This window comes from Sturnus vulgaris, chromosome 16 (genome assembly GCF_052056855.1).
Source record: "Sturnus vulgaris isolate bStuVul1 chromosome 16, bStuVul1.hap1, whole genome shotgun sequence".
Classification (NCBI taxonomy): Eukaryota; Metazoa; Chordata; class Aves; order Passeriformes; family Sturnidae; genus Sturnus; species Sturnus vulgaris.
The window spans coordinates 374090-397664 of NC_142258.1; the positions used below are offsets into that span (position 1 = coordinate 374090).

At 53.6% G+C, this 23575-nt stretch overlaps 1 protein-coding gene and 1 long non-coding RNA gene across 2 annotated transcripts in view; one reads left to right on the forward strand and one right to left on the reverse strand.

Moving 5' to 3' along the window:
* Window positions 1-2214, reverse strand: part of HS3ST4 (heparan sulfate-glucosamine 3-sulfotransferase 4) — a 54066-nt gene extending 51852 nt beyond the window's left edge. The window contains exon 1 of the mRNA XM_014886371.2: window positions 1574-2214. Coding sequence (XP_014741857.1) covers window positions 1574-2214 — 641 coding nt within the window. The remainder of the gene's footprint in view (window positions 1-1573) is intronic.
* Window positions 2038-20801, forward strand: LOC148221856 (uncharacterized). Its single transcript, XR_015807148.1, has 2 exons — window positions 2038-2109; window positions 19677-20801. It is a non-coding gene; the product is annotated as an uncharacterized LOC148221856 (long non-coding RNA).
* Window positions 20802-23575: the final 2774 nt, after the last annotated feature.

Sequence of the window (23575 nt, forward strand, 5' to 3'; positions counted from 1 at the left end):
AGCATCCATCCCACAGCCTGCTGTGCCCAGACCCCCACACACCAAGGCTGCCCCAACCTGTTCTCCCACTGCTCCTGCCCCAGCACAGAGCTCCAGGGCTGGAAATGAGCAGCACACGCCAGAGAGCTGCTGCAGGGATAGAAAATACCAAACTGCATTCTGCAACTGAAAACCTGCGTGTGCCTCTCACTCCACGAGAGGAGCTACACCCACTCACTAGCCCTTTTCTAGTAGCACAACTTTAAAGATGAAAAAGCAGCTGCTCGTCATATTCAGTGCTTGATCTTCTTCTGCCTGTTTCGAATAAAGCCAAACTTTTTTTATATGCCATTTTCTATCCTCTTCTAGCCAGTTTTCTAAACTTATCTTTTCAAGGTAAGCCTTTCCTGCAGGAAAATTCAGTACAATAAAATATTGTGTCCGAAATTATATCTATAAACACAATAACCATAGCCAGTCCTTTAGTTCTTCCCCCACCAGAGCAGTACACCGAAAACACTCAGGGACAGCCTCCTCACTTTCTCAGTGCTGATGTCCACTTCCTCGAAATCCCTGCAGAAAATCCCACAGCATTTCCCCAGAGCCAAGCAGATACCACACCAAGTGTTACAAAGACTTTGCTTCCACAATGCCCACAGAAGACTGCCTGGAGTTTCTCACATTTAAATGCCCCTGACACGGAGACTCTTTCCATAAAGAGTGACCAGATAACCCAGGCAGTGACTAGCCTGCTGCCTCTCATTTTTAGCCTCATTTTCAGAGCGCTGAGCAGCTGCCATACCAACCACAACAAGAACTTCACCAGCTCAGCCACAGACCACTTTTCAACCAAGAACCAGCACGGTTTGCTTTGAACAGTGAGCTACAGAGCTGGGGATTTTTAAGCTCTACTGATGTGCTGCATTCTGCTCAGAAATTTTTAAAGAAACACTGAGCCATCACAATCCATTGATTTCCTAAACCTGTCAAGGCATTTAAACCTTCCCTACTGCAGTCCAGCGTTTTCTGATAACCAGGACTTTCAGCATAAAATTCCTTTAAAATGTTACCCAACGTCAGACAACAGTGTTTACAGACTTTCTCACGAACAGAATTAGATCTCGTCAACGTAAAAAAACTTCCTAACGTGGAACTTGTTGAATAAAGAGTAAACCTTATTTGTGAAGCAAAGCCTGTGCTCGCATGAAGGCAGCATCCTTCAGCCCTAGCTGCACCTGGAATAAATTGCGATCTTGTTTATTTCAGTAATTATTAAATACCGACCTATTTAGGCGCGTTTTACACCACGTACAGCTGAAGTGTTACGGTGTGCTCACACATTCTGAGCAGCCGGCAGGGATGTCATCAGAGCTGCCCTTCTTTCCCAGCAGATCAGCGCGTTTTGAACCACCGCCGCTGCCAGGCGCGGCTCCGGCCCCCGGCTGGGCTCCGTGCGGGGCTCCCGGGGCTAGCGGGGACCCCCGGGCCGGCGCAGGAGCTGCCCCCGCCCCGCACCTGCCCGCACCTCCCCGCACCTGCCGCGTCCCTCCGCGCCCGCAGCGCCGCGGATCGCGCCGCAGCCCCCCGGCCTCACCTGTACCACTCCAGCCCCTTCTCGTAGTTCCTGTCGAAGAAGTGGGGCTCGGTGCCCACGGCCCGCACGTCGGGGTGCGCCCGGATGGCCTCGAGCAGCGCCCGCGTCCCCCCCTTCTTCACCCCGATGATGAGCGCTTGCGGCAGCCGCTTCTCCCCGTAGTCCGGCGTGGTGCTGCTGCTGAGGCTGCTGCTGCCGCGGCTGCCCGGGCTGCCGGCCCGGCTCAGCTCCTCGTCCGTGGTGCTCGACTCCTGCGGGTCCCTCTCGAAGGCTCCGCTCTGCGCCGTGATCACCTCGCCGGGGGCGAGCCGTGCCCGCAGCCAGGTGCCCGCCGCCCCTTCCCGGCTGCCGTTGGAGGCCGGCGGAGGAGCGGCCGAGGGGCCCGGGGCTCCGGGGGAGCTGCCGGGGGAGCGCGGGGCCGCCGTCACCGGGAGGGCGCTGGGGGAACGCGGAGCCCCGGGAGCCGGCGAGCCCGGCAGGGCGGCGGGGGAGCGCAGGGCGGCCGGAGCGGTGCCCCCCATCAGGCTGTAGCACAGGTAGGTGAGGCACAGCGACAGGCTGCACATGCAGAGCAGCTTCCGCGCCGGGGGCCCCTTAGAGCCGCGCCCGCCCGGCACCCCCGGCTGGGCGGGGGGGGACATGGCTGCTCCCCGCTCCTCGCCCCGGGCACCGGGCGCACATGGTGTCTGTCAGCCGCCGCCCGGCCGCCCCGGCCGCATGGGGCGCCGCTGCCCGCCCGCCCCGCCGCCGCTGGAGGTCGGGGGGGGCCCCGCATGGCACGGTCGCCGCCGGCCCCCGCCGGGCACCGGGGCGCTCCGCTCCCGGCAGCTCCCGCACTGTTGCCGCCCGAGTTCCTGCCGCGAAACTTTGTGCAGGGTGGGAGGCGGGAGCGCGTTCGCGGCGCGGGGAGGGCCCGGCCCGCCCCCACCGCCGCCACCGGGAGCGCGCGGGGCTGCGCCGAGCCCCGCCGGGCCGGGCCGGACCGAGCAGCACCGCGGACAGCGCCGGGCACCGCGCCGGGCACCGCGCCGGGAACAGCCCCGGGAACCGCGCCGGGAACCGCGCCGGGAACAGCGCTGGGAACCGCGCCGGGAACCGCGCCGGGAACAGCCCCGGGAACCGCGCCGGGAACCGCGCCGGGAACAGCGCTGGGAACCGCGCCGGGAACCGCGCCGGGCGCAGCGCCGGGAACCGCGCCGGGCACCGCGCCGGGCACCGCGGTGGGAACAACGCTGAGAACAGCGCCGGGCACACCCGGCTCGCCGGCCACAGCCACAGCAGCCACAGCCCACGGCTGCCCCACAGCCCGCCCGCCCCCTCTGCTGTCACCCCCCGTGTCAGCGCTCACGGCACATGGCCTCAGGAACAGGACCGGTGTCAGCTCTGCCCTACAAATTCTCCTCCTTTTCCTCCGCAAAAATCACCGCGCCCCTGCTCCTTGGTCCCTTGGACCCTCCCCCGCGGTCTGCTCTGTCCCCAGCCCACGGCTCCGGTACAGAGCCTCCAGCTGCTGAGGGACAGCCCTTATGGGACAGCCCCTGTGGGACAGCCCCTATGGGACAGCCCCTATGGGACAGCTCCTCCGGGACAGCTCCTCTAGGACAGCCCCTATGGGACAGCTCTTCTGGGACAGCTCCTCCGGGACAGCCCCACGCAGCAAGATCAGCCCCTTGGTTCTGGCCCTATGGGGATCTGGGACAGTTTCTTAGGGCAGCCTGTTTTCTCCTGGGATCCTGAGGAGAGGTGACAGACCGTGGGCAGGGACAGGCAGGAACTCAATTTGGACCATGGAGGGTTCATAGTTTAGGTGCCAGGAGCTGCACTGGTAGGTGAGGCTGATTGCACCCTCACGTAAGCGTGATGCTCTTCCAGGAGCTGTGTCCCAGCCCCGGCAGAGCAGCCTGGGGCTGACACCTTCCCTCCTCACAGTTTCCTGGAGCAGCCGTCACCTCTTCCCAGCTCCACGTTCTGTCACTTCCCACCTCCAGTTCTCAGGTTTGCCTTTAGGATGTATTTTGTGAGGGGAAGGAATGCGTTATTGTCTCTCAGCTTTCTCCCCTACCTTGTCTGGGATCTCCAGGAGTCTCTCCACTCATGGGTGTTGCCCTGGGATATTGGGGCATGTCACAGCCCTTGGCTTCGTGCCCCACAGAACAGCACTGGCAGTGCCATGTGCAGGGAAGAATTGAGAGCACGGCCATTTGCTAAAGCCCTCACAGGTGAACGAGCAGCAATCCAACCCTGTGCACCTGCACTGCCAGCACTACCTGAGGGTAGCAGGTCACAGAGACATCGCAGCAGGTCACAGCACCCCGTGGCAAAAGCTGCAGAGCAGTTGTGTGTTCACACATAGAGGGGCCACAGCTGCACTTTTGGGCCAGCAGTGGGAAAATGCAGACTGTGTGTCCAGCCCCGTGTGCCTGTGAATGCTGTGTAACTCACCCTGCCTGTGAGCAGGACGAGCACTCAGAGTGCAGTGACACTTCTCCTGTCACCAGTCTGAGGAACTGCTGGACCGTGCCTCCCATCACACAGAGGTGCTCTGGGTGAGGCTGGAGGGCAGAGAGCTGGCAGAGCTTCCTCGTGCTCCCCCAGCTGATGAGCCATGGCCTAGGTTTGACAGGGGAAGCCCAGGGATTGCCAGGTTTTACAGGGGAAGCCCAGGGATATCCCAGGTTTTATAGGGAAAGCTCATCTCCAAACCTTGCTGTTGCATAGGGAATGCGGAATCATGGAATATTCTGAATTGTAAGAGATTCTTCAAGGTCATAGAGTCCAACCCTTGCCATGAGCAGGGGACACCTTCCAGCCTCGCAGGTTGCTCCAAGCCCCATCCAACCTGGCGAACCCTTCCAGGGATGCAGGGGCAGCCACAGCTTTCCCAGGGCCTCCCCACCCTCACAGGGAAGGATTTCTTCCCAATATCCAGTCTAACTTTGTCCTCTGTAAGTGTGAAGCCATTGCCTTGTCCTGTCACTGCTCTCTTTGACCTCCCTTTTCACATCTTTTGACATCTCTGTAGAAGCCCTTCTTGTTATTCTCTATGTCCCTTGCCAAGCTCAGCTCCAGCCTTGGCCTTCCTGCTTCCATCCCTACACAACCAGGCAGTTTCCCTATACTTTTCCCATGATACCTCCTCCTGTTTCCACTGCCTGTGTATTTCCTTCCTCCCCTCGAGGTTTTCCAGCAGGTACCACCTCAGCCATGGCAGATTTCTGCCTTCCTTGCCCGATTTCTTGTGCCTGGGGATCACGAGCTCTTGTGCTCCATGGAAAGTGTCCCTAGAGACCTGCCAGCTCTGCTCCTTGTCCCTAAGGCAGTTTCCCAGTGGTCACATTGACTAACTCCTTGAAGAGCTGGCAATTTGCTTTCCTAAAATTCAGAGCCCTGACTTTACTCTTCACCTGACCTCAATCCCTCAGGACTGCCAGCTCCACCAGAGCAACCTGCCTTTGGAGTCCCAGCTACACCTGGTCTCATTGCAAAAGCAACATTTGGAAACAAAAATTAAGTGCCAATATTAGGTAGCTACCCAGAGCTGAGAAATGTATTAATGAAAAAAGAGGAAAGCACCAATGTTTCCCATAATGAACAAAAGCTCAATGCTGCTCTCAGCTGGACATGTGTTCTCCCTGTGCAGCTCCAGTTCCAATGGAGATAATTCTTTCATAATATATTTTTTATGGCACACGTGAGACCTCTGAAATGCAGAGTCTTGTGTCCTGTAAATCATTTCCTGTAACTTGTGGATTCCTTTTGAACTGCATTACAGTAATGTGAATGTTTGGGGACCGGCTGGAGCTGACAGAAGCTCGTGGCTCTGCTCTCACCGTGTCCCAGGCAGGGCTGGAGCAGCGGCACAGCCACCCCAGGAGCAGCCCCTGGCCTCGGGCATCCCCCCAGGCACTGAGCAGAGGAACAGGGTTCCTGCCCTGGACTGCCCCAGCCCAAGGAAGGCTGCTGAAAATTCAGAAATCAGGCTTGAACCTTACATGAGGATTGCAGTAGGCGTGGTGTGGGTCACACTGCAGGATGGGGACAGATACACTCCGAGGAAGCCCTGGCACAGCAGGTTCACTTGGCTGCTCTGCTTAGCACACACACAGCCTCTGGTATCATTGTTCTGTATGTATGGATTTACCTTGAGAGAGATGAATCCTCATTCATGGAGACACGTTTATTCCAAATGAGAACCCACAGAGAGCCCTCTGGCAGCCACGAGTCTGATCTCAAGTTTCCCAATATCAAAAAAAAACCCTAACCCAACCCAAGCCAAAACCCAAATAATTTTCAGTTTCAAAAGAAGATAAACCTCAAACTCGACTCTACTTAATGAAGTCACAGTGCTTTGGTGTTTCTGTCACTGAGAACACACCCGGGCTGCAGTGCTTAGCAGAATGCCCCAGCTTGACATCCCTGTGGCTCTGGCTGCACAGGAGACTAACAGGATTTACAGCAAACCACACAGAATGGAGAGACAATTTCTTCTTGGGCACCAGCTTCCAGCCCAGAGGAAATTTTATAACTGGAATGTAAAGCCCTCTAAAACAAATGGTTCAGCCTTAAATGCCTGCTGCTGGGCTCGGGCTCCTGATTCATCCCAGAGTGTGTATTTCTCCTGCACGGATGTCAAACGCATCCATGAGCAGATGTGAGTGTTATCCAATGCTGGCTACTGCTGCTCAGCCATGGATGCAATAGGAGCTGATGGAGTGTAACACTTTATTTGACAGTTCTGCTCTTAAAGGCTTCTGTATTTACCCAGCATACCTGCCTCTCCAGGCACATCAATTAGCAGTGGGAGCACTTCCCAGGCAGGCAGCACGGCCAAGCCAGCAAAGGAGAGTGGGGAATTGCCCGGGTTGGCTGGGTGGATCACCTGGTTCATGCCCCACATTTTGGCAGGGATCAAGATCAGTGGATTTTGACAAAGGGAAAGGAATTCTGTTGTGGGTGACCATGGAGCAGCCACCCCTTGCATGCAGTTTTTTCTCAGTTCCCATCACTTGGAGTGACTTGTGGCTGCCCCACCTGGGCAATATGCCTGTGATGCTCTCATCCCCACAGGGACAGCAGTGCTGAGATTTGTCCCAGAATCTTGGTTATGGGGACATGTGACAATAAGTCATGGTAGGCAGCTGAGAGCCCTTCCCTGCACCAGCTGCCAGGGTCCAACTGCTCGTGCTGATGGCCAGGCTCCAGTCAGAGCCTGTTCCACATCACAGACTGGGAACCTTCCAGTTAGAGCTGTGTTCCACATCACAGACTGGGAACCTTCCAGTCAGAGCCTGTTCCACATCACAGACTGGGAACCTTCCAGTCAGAGCCTGTTCCACATCACAGACTGGGAACCTTCCAGTCAGAACCATGTTCCACATCACAGACTGGGAACCTTCCAGAGGTGTTGCTGCCCCAGCTGTGCAGAGCCACTGTCCTGGCTCATGGGGGGAAGCAGAACTCCACTCCAAAGCTGAGATGGCAGTGATGGCACACTCACTGCTTAGACATGGGATTGTCTGCTCCAGTATTCTCACACCTTCGCTCCAGCAGCAGGAACTGGCAGAGGAGCAGGGCAGAGCCAGACTCTGAGGACATCTTGAGGCTGCAGAGCCCATCTGAGAGCAGCCTGGGTGTATTTGGGCAGGTGAGAGGGAAGCTGGAGAGCATGTCCCTGCTCTCTAAACACACAAACAGATGAGCATCAAGAAAGGAGGGAAATGGCCTCAGATAATAGGCTGTGCTGGCACAAAAACAAAGAGGTATGACTTGGCACAAATAACTTTTGGCTGGAAATCAGATGGTTTCTAACAGTGGGAGAAATGTTGTTCTGGAACAGATTCCTGAGAGAAGCATTGGGGGCAAGGTATGCAATTAGTTTTAAGATTGAGTTTGAAATGGACTTTATAATATCATTGCCAGCAATTGCAGGGAAATGGGATTTGATGGCCCAAGCTGTCCCTTCTCGTTCCATGCTCCTGTTGTCATTCACAAGCACCGACCAGAGCAGGAGCCCTCTAACAGGAAAGGGCTCTCTAATCTATCAAAGGCTTAACAAGATCCATTGAAGAGAATCTGGAATTAGACTCATTTGAGTGCAATGAAAAGGGTGTATTTTAACAAGAACAGTAATTTCCTTTTGTAATAATTTGTGAAGGAATATCACAGGACACTTCTCTTGGAAGGCTTTACACTGCAACTGGAATTCTTTGAAAAGAACTGGGCCCAGCTGGGAGCCAGGATGTGCTCCCTGCAGGAGACTCTCTGGCCCGAGAATCTCTACATGCCAATACCCCAATTATTGCTTCTGCTAAGGACTAAGTTCCAGAGATTATCACCTTAATTTTCTGACTTTTATAAACACTAGGGATATATTTTTCAGGAAACTTCAGAGGCTAACCTCCCATAATTCCTCCTCATTATTTACTTGTCAACAGAAGCAATGAAACACCTTGAAAAGAAGTGGATTAATGCACACAGTGCTCTACATCCTTCAGGGAATGAATAAAGTTTGTAAATATATACTGAATGGCAAAAAAACCAGTAAAACTGCCATGACATTTAAACTCCAGTCAAAGAAGGCACTCAAGATGTTTTGCAGTGGCATTCCACTCTGTCAAACCATTTTCCCATTCATGGAAACAGCTTCAGGTTTAGACTCATTGGTAATTCTGATGGTTGTTAGCAGCAGCTCCTGTGATCTAGACTGCACAGTCTGGGAACCTACATTCATTTCCTGGACCTAAAGTTACAAAGGTGGAAGAAGACATCACTGGCCAAGCTGCTCAGGCCCCACACCCACTGTTCCACTGGTGCATATCAGTGCATGGTACCTGAGCACCAGCCAAGGTGCTTTTCTTCTCCCTTTCCTCTCCCTCCCTTTCCTCCTTGGGCCATGGGGCAAAGACAATCCTACTGCCCTTTGCTGGGAGCAGCAATGCCCAGTGGAGTTCCTGTAACTCATCTGTTCTGCCATCCCTCCCCTCCCCTGGATGCTTCCTTCTCCCTCCTCACCTGCCACTCAGCCAAGCCCTGCTGATTTCAGTAATGTAATCCCTGCTTATTAGATAGATCCTCCACCTACCTCATCATTTCTGTAGCTCTTCCGTGAGCTGCCTAATTTATCACTCTGCCTGGTAACAAGGTACCCAGTGTGCTACCACTAAGATTTATTCTTCAAAAACACCCATGCCACCTCCTTGGCAGGGCCCTGCTCTCTTGGCTCCTGAGGGAATCTTTCTTTCAGGATTTTGAATTATTTCCCTTAGGATTCAGTCTGGAAGCATTCCCTGGAGATGACATTTCCCATCTCATAGCTGCCAGAGATGGAGCAGTCCTGCTCTGGAGGAGAGAACATTGAGGAGATGATGAGAAGGACCAGGAAAAAAAAATGTGTGTTTGCCACGGATAGTCCTGTCTGATGAATCCTGCAACCTGAGCTTGTCCCCTGCTGTGAGAAGACAGCACATGCACTCAGTTTGTGATCCTGTCCAGCTGCAGGAGTGAGTCCCAGGTAGAACCGACTCATGTAAAAAACATGTAAAAAACTGACTCATGTGGGAGCAGCTCTGTGCAAAGGGACTGGCTGGGCAAGCCGCTGTCACTGCCTGTCAGGCCAGGGTGGTTCTTGCAGCTGCAGCCCACAGAGCCCAGGAGCAGCCCCACACCTCACACCAGCTCCTCCCAGGGCTTGCAGGGCACCCACATCCCAGCGTGCCTGATGCTGCTGAAACAAACTTCAGCTTCGCCTGAGCAGAGTTTCTAAAGACTCTGCCATAAAGGTCAAATAGTCCTTCCCAGACCATGAGCCTTTCTTAGAGAAGAATCAACTGCAGCTCTCATTATGGAAAACAGTCAAAATAATACAGCGATGCTCCCTCGGAGGGAAAATAGATAGTGTGAGTTATTCCATCTTCCCATTCTGTGATATCAGTTTAGAAAAGCGAGGCTATTTACAGAGAGCATTTTGCTTCCAGTACTTCTGAAGTAAGTGAATTCTGAATTAGTTTAAGTGCAGGATAAATCAGCGAAATAGGAACATCTTTACACTCCAATAAGATGCTATTACTCATAAGCATATTGCACTCCAGCTTGTGGGCTAAAACTACCAGTGCATGACAGGACACCAAGGGCATGAAATACAGGGGATCCATGAAAATTAGCACAGCACCTTTGGCGTGAAGAGGTAATTTGGGATATTGATTGGTGATGATGGCAGCCCAGTGCTGAAATGCTCTGACCTGATCCTGTAATCCCAGGTGCTCCAGACAGCCATGAAAACCCCAAACTCCTTCCAAAAGCAATCTGTATTTCTTCAGATTTCAGATCAGAGGCTGAAGCAAGAACATGGAATTAAATGTTGTGCAGCTGTTCGGGACACTGAGTCCCCAGGACTCGTTTGGCACAGCCATCCCACTGGCAAGGAAGGAGCCCAGGCAGGAGCTGAGCCCCAGACAGGCACACAGCACACCTGGCAGGTGACAGGTCCCTGCAGTGAGTGTGACCCAGGCTGGAGCACCCTGCACACGGTGGCAGCTGCACAGAGGTGGAGAGAAAGAAAGGAGCTGAGGCAGCTGAAGAGGAAGATGGAGCATCAGCACAGGAAGTTTGAAGAAATAAATTTTTTCTTTTTTACATCTGTGACCTCCCTGCTTGGGGGACACCTGCAGCTGGCCACAAGGAGATGGCAGAGGGGGCAGAGGTTGCCCCGTGCCCTGCTCCCTGCTGCACAGATTGTTTGGCCTGTGGAAGAACCGGGCAAGCCCCAGTCCTGGCAGCACAGACGGAGCTCCTGTGTTTCCAGGGTCATTCTGCAGGAATATGCACTCAGAAAGACAATCCTGGAGGGCTCCAGGGATGATGGGACATGATGGATTGTGCTTCATGGATTGATCAGCTATTGAGCACAGGCAGTGACTCCCAGCCCTTTGGACATCTCCAGGGAAAGAACCTCCTTGGGCTGCACGTTCAGACAGAAGCTGCTCAGAGGAACAATGCTGAGTCTTCATCATCCACAGTCCCAGCTGGCTGCAAGCATGACAATATGAGGATGAGGAGCAGGAAGAGCTTTGCAATTTCCACCGTTTCTCTCCCCGCTGTCCTTGCAATGGGGAAGGAGAGTGAAGCTCCTGAGGCAGTTCTGAGCATTGGGTCAGACCCAGCCAGCTCATCACAGCACCACATGCTCAGGTATGTGCTGAGAGTCCCACGGGCTCCCAGCTGCTTTCCCACTGCCAGGTGTCCTTCCCGTGGGCTGGTGTGGGGCTCCTGTGCTTCCAGCTCTGAGCAGAGGTGTCACAATCCTTTCTGGGAAATGGAGCACAGCCACACGCTGGATGCTGAGAGGCACCGAGAGTCTCTCCCTGATCCCTTGACATCTTTCACCCTACTTCTCACAAGCTGCTTGGATTTTGTGTCAAGAGGGTGATTCTGCAAATTACATCGGTTCTTGTCTCCTCTTGGTTGGCATGGCAACCCGGGAGGATGGATGGCACAGCCTTGCTGGAGCTCTCAGTGATGCAGACACATCCCAGCTCTGCCTGCCTGCTCCCACTGATCAAGGCACAGGTGCCACAATCCCAAACAGAGCAGCTCTGTGGAAAACGCAGGGTCCAGCTCCCAGGATGCTTCTGGGCTCTGATTCCCACTGTACAAGGGCTGGGCTTGGCTCAGGTGAGGCAGGAGCAAACTCAAGTGCAGGACAGGGGTGCCCAGGCCAGCAGCACTCCAGCCCCACCTGCCAGCTTGGCCACATCCCAGCTCCTGCACCTCCTAGTCCTGGGCAGGGATCCACCATTGCTGCTCTCTCAATAAATGAATTTAAGCATTTTCCAGCTCAGCAATCTGAGCCTTTGCTGGACTTGCATTTGTGTCTGATTAATGAGACAGTTGGTCATTTACACATCTCTTGAGGTCTCCTGTCTTTCCTGAGTAATTCTGAAGTTATGGCTGTTTACAGAAGAGAATCACGTCACCTTGCCAAGAGCACAGCTGGAGTGATCCACGGGGAAATTGATCCTCAAGGACCTGAGGCAATGGCACTGCCATGGAGTCCCAGTGAGTGCTCATCATTTCCTGGAAATCAGCTTCTGCAGGTTGAAAGTTGCCCACCTAAATCTTGGGGACACTGGGGCCATTCCTGCCCCGAGGATCTGAAGTTCCTGAGCCTGTTTGACTTCACCTTCCTTGGGACAGCCACCTGCAAGCCAAGGGGACTGGGACTGGGATCATGAAAGCCCTGAATTGTGGATTCCTCCCAGCTGGGGATTGATTTTCAGGAGCAGACTGGATGTCAGACCATTTGTGATAAATCTGTTTGCAAAATTATTATGTTAAAAGGTTTTAATTATTAGGGACATGTTAAGAAGACAGCTGGGATTTGCCTTCTGTTGTTCCCATCAGGCCTGATCAGTCCTTGGTTTTCTCACATCCAGCATAAATCTGGAATAATCCTCCAGGTCAGAGGAATCAGGCTGCTGTCACGGCAAAACCCAGCCTGGGAAGAGTGCTCTGACACGGATGATTTGGGGGATGTTTTTACAAACCAGGACTTGTTCCTGAGTCTCAGACCTGGGATTAGTGCCGGCACCAAGTCCTGAAGATTCCTCTGTGTGTGACCTTGGAGCTGCTCTGCCTTTGATGAGCAAAAGCTGCAGCCCAGCATGGCTGGAATCTCCCCAGTCCAGCTGGGTTTGCAGGAGGAGCCTGGAGCCCGTTCAGATCCTCAGTCCTGGCAGCCAGGAGCTGCTGTCCCACCTTGCTGCCCTGGATCCCAGCCTTTCCCAGGGCAGCAGAACTGCACTGGGTGACCTGAGCAGGTGATTCCCTGGGGCACCCTCACTGTGCTGGGCAGCCCTGCCAGGGGAACGTGGGCTCCTGGTGCCAGGCTGAGCACAGCAGCACAGCTCAGGGGACACAGGGTGCAGGGGCACAGCACTGCTGTGGGAAGGGGTGGGCAGGAGGTGCCCCACAGGTAATTTACCACAAGGTCCTACTGGAGTACCCCACTCCAACACTGCTGCTATTCCCCACCAGCCCCCAGGAGAGTGGCTGAGCAAAGGTGGACAGACAACTTCCCTCTTGCTTTCCCTGCTTGGGTGGACCTGACACCAAACTTTGCCAGCAATGTGGGTTTGACACCTCCCAGCTCTCTAGCCGAGCTCTCATGTGGCCCTCTGGAAAATAATTTCAATTTAATAAGTTCAGTTAACTTACAATTAATCAAAAACAATTTTGCACAGGTTCCTTTTCATGATAAAAACTTTCTGGTTTGTGTTTTCTCTTCTCAAAATTGTCTTTCTGTGGTCATTTTCCTTCTGTCCCCTCTCCTCTCGTGCTGCCATGCAATCACCTTTCCTTTCCTGGCCTGTCAGGGAGACAAAAAGCCTCAGAAACTCCTTGACCCCTGCACCCATGGGAGAGGCACAGGGCACTGCTCCCTGTGCACCTGGCACAGGGTGTGTCCTCAGGAGAGACACCAAAAATCCCTGCCCAGGCACCAAGGTAGTGTTTGTGCCAAGCACAGAGCCCTGAGTGGGAGCACAGCTGGCAGCAGCTGGAGCAGCTCAGCCCTGGGTGCCCCCAGACCCTTTGGCCGTGCCCCCCGTGCCTGCAGGCTCTGAGCTCGGTCTCGCTGTGCTCCCTGCAGGGCTCAGCTGTGGCAGCCCCCCCGAACCCCGTGGCCAGCGGGGAGGGGGCGTGGGGCACTGCTGTGTCCCCCAGGGCCAGCACAGAGCGTGTGCCCAGGGCTGTGTGCCCAGGGCTGTGTGCCCAGGGCTGTCCCTGGCCTGCTGGGCAGGAGGAAATCCATCTCTCTGCTTATCGCTGTGCTGCTCAGGCCTGATTTACTGTTATTGGCAGGCAGCAACCTCTGCCATTTATATTCGGTGCCAAGGCTCAATTTACAGTATACTTTCTGCTTCAGCTCACCCCAGCCTCTATCTCCACCTTCCACATTAATGCAGGATATGTGTGGAATTCATCTTGGAATTTATTTAAAAACCATCAGCCATCCTGGCTTTAATACAGTCCCTCATCAAGGCAGCACAAAGCTCGATTTAAATGAAATTGGGGAATTATGGATTGTCACCCAAGCCAGCCCCCCTTTGGTCCTGCTGCACTGGCAGTGTCCCCTTTGGCACAACCACAGCCTCTGACTGGGACAAAAGCAACAGGCCTGGGAAAGTAAAATCTGTGACAACAGCTGCCCCAAGTTTCACCAGGACTTCAGGAAGAGTCTCTGCTGTCACAGTCAGCAAAGCCAGCACGTCCTGGTGCCAGGGCCCCTGCACAGCTCCTGCCCTGGAGCTGGGAAGATGCTGCCCTGCCTTTGGCCTCAATCCAGCAGCAGCAATCCGTGATGGCTGCTGCTTTCCTTGAAAGAGTGTGGAAAATGGGTTTACAGCTAAAAAAGGAATTAAAATACTGAAGCAATAGGCCAGCAGTGAGTAGTAATCCCTGCAGAATAAGCAGAGCTAAAGAGCTGAAAGCAAAAAAGAGCATAAATATAAAATCTGCAATTGTTGTGCAGCTTTGATTGCTGGGAGCTGTTCCAGCACCTGCACAGAGTGCCTGGCTGGGGGCCAGACCCTGCACCCAGAAACCCGGGCACAGGGGCCAGCACAGGGGCCAGGGGCTGCCCACCAGCCAGGGAAGGGCTGGGGCCACGTGTGCTCCCTGCTGCAGGAAGGGGCTTCTGCACAAAGTCAGGAATGAATGACAGAGATTGCAGAAAACCCCTGCTTCCCACATTTGGCATCAATTTATATTCTTTTGGAGAGCCAACTATTGCTCCTTTGAGGAAAGGACAAAAGAAATATCATTGACAAGTTTTCCAGCTTCATTACGATGTTCTGTAAAACAAATGTGCCAGTACATTAGAAAATACAGATGTTGGGGCTGCCATTTGGGATAACCTGATTATCCTTTTATTTCTAGCTTTGTTCAAAATAAATTAGCTGTGGTAGTCTGTTCAGAGAGATAATGAGGGTCAGGCTAAACACTGGAATGTAGGAAGAGTTCTCCAGGTCAGAGCCACCCCAGGCTGCAGAGCCAGCCTTGTGCTCGAGCCTGCCCATCACAGTGTGCCCATTAAACTGTGCCCATCACACTGTGCCCATCACACTGTGCCCATTAAACTGTGCCCATCACAGTGTGCCCATCACACTGTGCCCATTAAACTGTGCCCATCACACTGTGCCCATCACACTGTGCCCATCACACTGTGCCCAGGCCGTCTGCTCCCTTCCAGAGCCCCTGGGAATGCTGGTGGCAATCCAAGAGCCCTGGGAATGGTGCTGGTGTTCCTAGGGCCCTGGGAATGGTGCTGGTGTTCCTAGGGCCCTGGAATGATGCTGAAATGCTGGTGGATGCTGCAGGGCTGCCAGGAGCAGGCTGTGTCTGCAGGCAGGGCACAGCCCAGAGCCCCCGGGGATGCTCCCTGGCAGCCTTGCCTTGCCAGAGGAGGTCCCTGAGGCTTTCCCAGCACTGAGGCTGCTGTGCTGCAGGTGCTGCCCCAGGTGAGGCAGGTCTGGGCTCCCTGCAGGGCTCTGACCTGCACCCCACTCCAGCTGCCCATTCACACTGAGAACTGCTTTGCTCCAGGGGTCTGATCTCAGTCCAATTAAAAACCAGATCCAGTCAGTGCACAGATTCCATGCCCCCATCCCCGTTATTAACTCCACTCGCTTTTTAACAATAAAAAGTGAAGACATTTTTTGTGCAAGTCTGATGTTATTTTGGCAGCTGTTGAACATGTCAATCTTTGCAGAAGCGAACTGTTCTGAATCAGGCCATAGTCAAATCTCTTTTTTCTAACTCTAGATATTTAAAGCCCAAATGATTAGATAATCCCGAATACAAATTAATGAAACCTGAGAAAAAGGAAAGGGGAAAACGAGTCGCATTAGTGAGGTCCCATCCCATATGTTCTGACAAAAATAATGCAAATAAAGGCAGGTGTAGGTGTGCAGCAGGACTGGAGCGTGACTTCACAGGCTCAGTTCACATCCCTGGTTTGCCTGAGCTCTGTGTGATGTTTCTGTGGGGTCCCCTCACACCCCAAGCAGCTGCAGGCCCTTGGGCCAGGCTGGCTCTGGTGCCATGGTGGGTGTGGATGGAGTGGGGGACTGAGAAGCCAGAGCCAGTGGATCCATCCATCATCCATCATCATCCATCATCCATCACCCATCCATCATCCATCATCCATCATCCATCATCCATCCATCATCCATCCATCATCCATCCATCATCCATCATCCATCATCCATCATCCATCCATCATCCATCCATCCATCCATCCATCCATCCATCATCCATCATCCATCATCCATCCATCATCCATCATCCATCATCCATCATCCATCCATCATCCATCCATCATCCATCATCCATCATCATCCATCATCCATCATCCATCCATCATCCATCATCCATCATCCATCATCCATCCATCATCCATCCATCCATCCATCCATCATCCATCATCCATCCATCATCCATCCATCCATCATCCATCCATCATCCATCCATCCATCATCCATCATCCATCATCCATCCATCCATCCATCCATCCATCATCCATCATCCATCCATCATCCATCATCCATCATCCATCATCCATCATCCATCCATCATCCATCCATCATCCATCCATCCATCATCCATCATCCATCCATCATCCATCCATCCATCATCCATCATCCATCCATCATCCATCCATCCATCATCCATCATCCATCATCCATCATCCATCATCCATCCATCATCCATCATCCATCCATCATCCATCCATCATCCATCCATCATCCATCATCCATCATCCATCATCCATCATCCATCCATCATCCATCATCCATCCATCATCCATCCATCATCCATCATCCATCCATCCATCCATCCATCCATCCATCCATCCATCATCCATCCATCATCCATCCTCTCTCCTCTGTCACTCACAGCTCCTGCCCAGCAGGCAGGGAGCAGCTCTGGTCACTCCTGATGGAGGTGCATTTTTGCTGTTTTACTGGCCAGGAGTAACTCCATCCCCAGGAGTGTGGCTGGGGCAGGGAGCACAGTGGGCACAGGCTGGGCTCAGCCTGCAGCCCCTGGGGAGCAGGAGCTGCCCCCTGTCCCGTGGGGCTCTCAGGAAAGGGGAGCACTGGCTCCTGGCTCTGCACCAGCCCGTGGAAGGAGCTCAGCTGTCCCGGGGGTTTATTGGCCCCGTGGGGAGTTGGAGGCTCGGGAGCAGCACGGCAGAGCAGGTGCTGAGCAATGCTGGGGCTGGACACTCCTCAGCCAGCAGGGCTGGCTGCCCACACCCTCATAAATATTCTCGGTGCAGGCAAGACTGGCTGGGTTTTGATGGTGGTTTTGCTAGAGAGCTTTTGCAGGGATCTTTATCATTCAGTGTCTGTGTAAAACACTTTCCAGAGTCTAAATTCTGCTATAGAAAAACTATATATCAAATGCCCCCCTCTGCTGATACACTGGGCAGGAGTTGCCAGCCTGCACTGACAGCCAGCTCCAGGCAATATGATAGATATGTGGCTAATAATCAATCGATACTTTTGTTTAGGCCTCTGTCTATCAGTCTGGCATTGTGTGAACTAATTAGATGATAAAATGTGATGAATGTGTATTAAAGTCAGCTTCCTCCTGTTAGCACTCCAGGGACCCTTTCCATTTTCTAGCTGACCTTTTAGATCTCAGCTTTATTGTACGTGAACGCAATTAAATCAATTTGTCAGATATTTGCATTGCTCCTGCTAGTTCAGAATTCAATTAGTCAGTGTCACTTTACCGTCCTTGTCAGCCTCTGCACCAGCTCGGGCAAAATAAACAACAAAAAACCCGCCTTAAAAAGCCTGTTCAAACCAAACCAAACCAAACCAAACCAAACCAAACCCAGCTCCTCTCTCTGGCTCGTTCCTCCATGGCTCTCGCTGTTTCCTGCTGCTGTCCCTGCTGGAGCTGCATCCCAGCTGGGGCGTGGGGCTGTGACAGCCGAGGTTCCCCTGTGCCAGGCTGGAGGGGACCTGACTGGAGCAGGCAGAGCACTTGGGGCTGCTGGGGCAATTAGCAGGCACCCCTTGTTACCACAGCTCTGTGCCGAGTGAAATCTTGTCTGGCAAAATTATTCCCAGAAGCAGAATGAACCTGCAGCAGCCATCGCCACGCTACAAGGGTTTTAACAATATTCAAATGAGAGCCAACCTTGGCAATTATTTTTCTTCCTGCTGCTCTGAAGTGATGGCTCCTTTATCCATATTTTATCAGCCAGCAAGGAGCTCTGATAGTTAAGATTCTGCTGCTTGCTTAGATCCATGAGAGCACATCCTGCAAGTCTGTTTGAAATTAGCACACAGGAATGGGGCTGTGAGCCAGGGCTCGGTCTTTGCCCTCCCCACTGGAATGTGGAGTTACTCGTAAGGGCAGAGCTGGCAGGGGTGGCAGCTGCACCGATGGCCCCCAGCAGCAACCCTTGGCTCCTTGGCACTGCCCCCAGCCCCTTTCACCCCCAGCTGGAGTGTGGCCAGACACCACATCCATCCTCCTCCTCCTCCTCCTCGCTAAACACTCCCATGGGGGAGTGCCAGCTCCGGGCAGTGCCAGGGCTCTGTGTCATTCTCCTGCTCTGAGCTGGCTCAGCCTCCTCAGTCCCCGACTCCTGCTCCAGCACAGAATCCTCCCTGCTCAAAGCCACCCCCGATGGGCTTCCAGAGAAGTTGTCTCTGGAAAACGCTTGCAGAGGGCTCTGCAGGTATTTCCAGCGAGCAGCTATTGCTGGGGCCTCACAAAGTGAGAAATGCCACAGGGAGAGCCCCGGGGAGGCTGGAGCAGAGGATGGGAGCTGCTGCCCTCCTGCTTTGAGCAACACCCAAGAGAGGGGAGAGAAGGCTCGAGGGAGCTGATGTTTGGATGAGAGGAGTTTTGTTTGCACAAGCTCACCTTTCTCCTCTGAGTTCTGGCTGGGATATGAATATCTGCACCACGGCAGGTATAATTAACAGATGGAACCGGCTAATTATGTCCTTTGCATGTGCACGGAAGACGCAACTGTTAATTGCTGTTTGCACATTTATTATCCTGAGCACCAAGGCCGCTGGCATTTACTGTGACATGTGCCCTGTTCAAAAACAAACACGCCATGCTCCTGTGTGTGCTCTGCCAGGATTTAAGGTGTCATGAATCCCAGCTGCTCCCCTGCCCTGTGCTTTGGGAGGGAGGGTGGCAGTGGCAGCCCCCAGACCCCACGATGGAGCTGGGGCTGGGCTCTGGCTGCCCGGTGGGGACAGCACTGCAGGCTGGAAAGGGTCACAGGGGTTGAAGCAGCCATTGCCCCACTGCCAGCACCACAGGGCTGTGAGTGCTCCTCACTGAGCTCCAGAGGCCGTGGAACTTCACATGGTTCTTGTGTGCATGGCTCAGGAGCCAACACAGAGACCCTGAACATTTGGGGACTGTCCTCAGGTGCCACAGGTGCCTGCCAGCTGCAAGAGCTGAGGCCAACTGCAGGTCACAAGCTGCTTCCAAAATCCTCACCGTGAGTTGGAGCATCCCCCATGCCAAACTTTTTCACTTCTGAGCAGGTCCCAGCCCTCACCCCATCCCCAGCTCTGCACTGAAATCAGCAGCAGGAGCAAAACTCCTCACCAGGGGCTGACTCCTCTGGACCCTCTCTCAGCTTGGGGCAAGGGCTGGGCTGCCCATGAGGAGTGACCCCACATGCTGGTGCTGGATCAGGGGCTGCAGGCACTGAGGAGGGGTACATCAGCACAGCCTGGTCCTGGCAGGCACAGCACAACCCACAGTGCAGCTAGGAATGGGCCAGAAAAGCCACCCAGCCTCTCTCTGCCTCCCTAAAATATAACAGGGAAAATAACAACTATGCTTTCAAAAGTACTGGTTAAATCTCGAGTCTTGAATAAGTATTTGTTTTAGATCAGCGCTTGGAGCTCAGCAGTTTGTTATATAAACATTGGAAATGAACAGCAGAGGAATTTCTACCTTTTGTGTTAAAGAGTTGAGATGTATTTCAAGGAGCACACTTCCACCAAGGGGTCTGAGCTAACAATCTCCAGGTGAATGCATTCCTTTATGATTCCAGGGAGCTGCCTCTGTCATTCCCAGAGAAGCAGGACATGCTGCAGGGACCTCTGCTCCTCGACTCGCCAGAGGTGACACCAACCCCCACCAGCACAAAGAGAGCCAGAAACAACCCCAGGAGAAAGGAGGGAGCCCGAGCCCAGTAGGAGGGTGGCAGGGCTGGGGGTGCAGGGTGCCCCAGCTCCCTGGCAGGGAGGCCAGTGGCTGCTCCCCCATGGCAGTGCAGATCACTGCCACCCACACCCCCTCCCGCAGTGCTGCCAGCAGCCCAGGGCCTGTGCTGAGCACACACACACACCTGGCAGGGTCAGGGGATGCCCTGCACAGCCGAGGGCCTGGTGGATGCCCAGCGAGCACTCTGTGCTGAGCTCTGGGGACTGCCACTGCCTGCCAGGGTCGGGCACTGGTGCACCACACACTTCAGGAAATGTCCTGCAGGAAGCATGGGAACCCCAGCTATGAATCTCCTCAACATGACCCCACCAGTGAAATTATGGATCAGAAATTTCAAACTCTTGGAAATACAGAAGTCAAGTTTCTAATGCTGATGGTAACTCAGGCCCAATTGAATTTAACTTGTCCATTTTATATAATATGTCTTGATACACACTTTGTCATGGAATTCAAAATAGAAAGTATTTACTTGTTACAAAGATGATGAATTTGTGTTCCTGTTACAAATACATATTTTACACACCTTTGACTGATGACTTTCAGAGCCAGTGTAGTGTTGTGATGCAGGTTTACATTTTGAGAGCACAGAAAGAGGGGGGGCACATGGGCAAGAAGGAATAAAACCCACAGAAGAGTTTGGCATTAAACTGCCCCAGAGCTGTGTTCCTGCCTGCCTGGGGCATGTCCCTGTGCTGGCTTGGCAGCTCAGCAAAGCCCCTGGCCCAGGGCAGGGAAGCTGCTGGGACCCCACTGCAGCGATTTTGGGGAACTGGAGGGAGATTCCTGGCTGGGGCTGATCAGACCCGAAGTTGGGCTCCTACAGAAAGGGAGAGGCTGTGGAGCAGGGACCAGTGAGTGCCCAGGCCACAAGCTGTGATATTCAGGCAGGAAATGTTCAGGCTCTTTTTAAGGAATTTAATTAAAATATCAAGGAAGCAGCAAATGCTGTTAACTTTTTCTCTACTTGCATTTTTTTTTTTTTATTTCTTCATTTAAACACTACAAAGTTGGTCCTGGGTACTTACAAGCTGCTCCAGTATCAACCTGGTGATCTGGATAAAATAATCACAGACCAAAGTGGGACCTTCTGCCCTCAGAAGGCTCCAAAGGTACAGGATCTGTGGGGGGGATTTGGGAGGTCGATGGGAGGTGGCTAAAGGAGAAGGAGATGAACTCCTGCATGGAGATGCCCTCGGTCCCTCACTCCCCCACCCTGCACTGCTCTCCATGCCAGGGGGTCACCAGAGCTGCCCTTGGGTTCCAGCAGCACCTCCTGGTGCTGTGCAGGGACTGTGCACAGGTTTCTTCTCCTGCCTGTCCCATCTGTGCACAGGGAGCTGTTCATTATTCCTGCTGGTCCCCCTGTGATAAATGTTTTCCAGAGATCAGTTCTCAATGTCCTTTTGCAGAGCCTGCTCCCATCCATCCCTCCTGCACCACTGGGCAGAGCTCTTCGTTGTGCCAGAAGAATTACAATTCTGCACCACAGAGGAGGAAACAGAACTATTAATTTCCTAGCAAGATTGCAGGGCACTTCCAGGACAGATGCTGCTTGTAGTGAATGCTGCTCATTTCTGGATGGACCAGGCAGGACTCACACAAGGACCTGGCAAGGAGTAGCTGCTGGTGCCAGCAGGACAGGGCCAGACTGGGCTCTGCTGCTGCTCAGGAACCGAGAGCCAGTGGCAGGGATGTGGCTCAGCACACTGCAGTGCCCTTCCAGGACGGGTCAGTGGGGGTGGCTCTGGGGAGCCCCGTGAGTGCCCAGTGAGTCCCTGTCCCTTCTCTGATGGTCCCCTGTCCCAAACCTTTGCTCCCACACAACCACGAGGCTGTCTGCCAAGCGAGTCAATACCAATCAATCAATGTTTGTGCCTTCCCAATAACTCTATTACACCCTCAAGGACAGATCTAAACCACCCAAATGGGCCCGGAGCAGCTGCTGTGCTGCCAGCAGAGCCAGGGACTGTAAATCACGCAGCATTAATATTGTCAGTGACAATGAAAATCTCTGTATTGCCACGTCTGCCCGCCAGCCCCGGCCTTCAGATGTGCTTCACAAGCACCCACGCTCTGCATGCACAGCACAGGGAGGGTGAGGGACACACAGCAGCCTGGGGACCGAGTGCCTTTGCCAGGCAGCAGAATCCTGGCAGCACGTCAGGGCTGAGCAGGGTGAACGTGGGCTGGGTTTAGGGACTCAGCCAGCAGTGCCCACCCTGCACTACCTGAGACCCTCAGCATTATGCAAACAAACCTTCTCTGACAAACCTGGAAGGGCAGAAGCCTTTGTACCCATCACATGTCCTCCAGCTCTGCTCTGGGCTCCCAGCCCTGCCCACAACACTGGGAAGGTTTTGCTCAGCCAAAATTCAGAGCAGAGCAGTGCATCGTCAAGATGTCCAGAATGTGCAGAGCAGCAGAGGCAGGAGGAGGAAGAGAGGGCACAGGAGCTGCAGAGAACTGCTGAGCCCGGGTTTGGAGGATGCAGGGGAAGATAAAGCACTTTGGAGCATGGCAGAGAGGAGGAGTTGCCCACCAGGGAGGGCGCCTGGCCCGGAGCCCCGTGCCCAGCAGTACAGAGAGCCCACCGTGCCAGCACTGCTGCCCCTGGCTGCTCATCCCGGCAAACCCGGCCTCCCGTGGCCGCAGCAGCCTCGTGCAGCCACCATGGGCCAGGACAGCATCGCCTTTGGCATTCTTGAGATGTACAAGACACTGCTAGAGCGGAGCTGCAGTCAGCCCAGCAGGACAGAAAGGTCAGAAGACATTCTGTCGCTTGTAAATAAATAATAATAAATTAGCATGTTTGAGCACACTCAGGAGTGCCTGTGCGTGCAGAAACATCAGGCTGGATTAGTGCACAGCAGTGACATGGGGACAGGAGGGCGCTCACAGCGCTGCCTGCAGCGAAGGGCACGTCCTGCGCTGTGCTGAGCTGTCACTGTCCCCTGGCAGCGCCACCAGCCCCGCTCCTCCCCAGCGTGTCCAGCACAGACAGCTCAGCTCAGGAACAGCCCAGCCCCGGGGAGCAGAGCTGGCTGCAGGGACAAGGTGAAGGCAGCGCTCCCAAAGCCGCCGGGGAGATGAGGAGCTCCTCCAGCTGCATCTCCCGGGAGATGAGCCCTCCTCTCCTGCAGGTTTCAGAGCAAACTGCTGCTCGTTCTCCCCAGCAGCCCAACAGCTCCTCAGCCCCGGCAGCTGCTCCATCCGTCGAGTGCCTGCTTGAGGTCTATACGAGCATTCATATGGAAAAGATCTGCTCCTTTGAGTCATTTTTCATTAGTTGCAATACTACTGAACAAAGCAGGGCTGGTTTTGTAAATTAAAATGGGTTGCAGTTCAATACAGAATACTTCATTTGCAGCCAAGTTAAATAAGAGAATCGACATAAATATAATGCAATTACTTTTGCTACTTTCATAATGCCTTTATGAGGCAGATAACCATCCCCATGAATACATTATCCCTCAGTATCTCTGCATCATTTCTGGACTTAAATCTTTTGAGTAGTATCAGAAGAATGGATACATTTAATTAAGTATCTTATTTTAGAAGTCAATTTTACAATGATCAGGAAGCAGTATCTTTAATTTTCAGTCAGAGAAGAGGCTTTCTTTCTGCCTCCAGACTGTTGTAATTTTAAGAATGCAGACTTGAACAGAGCCACTACATGTGTGTGTCCTGCAGGAGAAGCTGTAGAGGCTGGGTGTCCCTCTGGGGTCA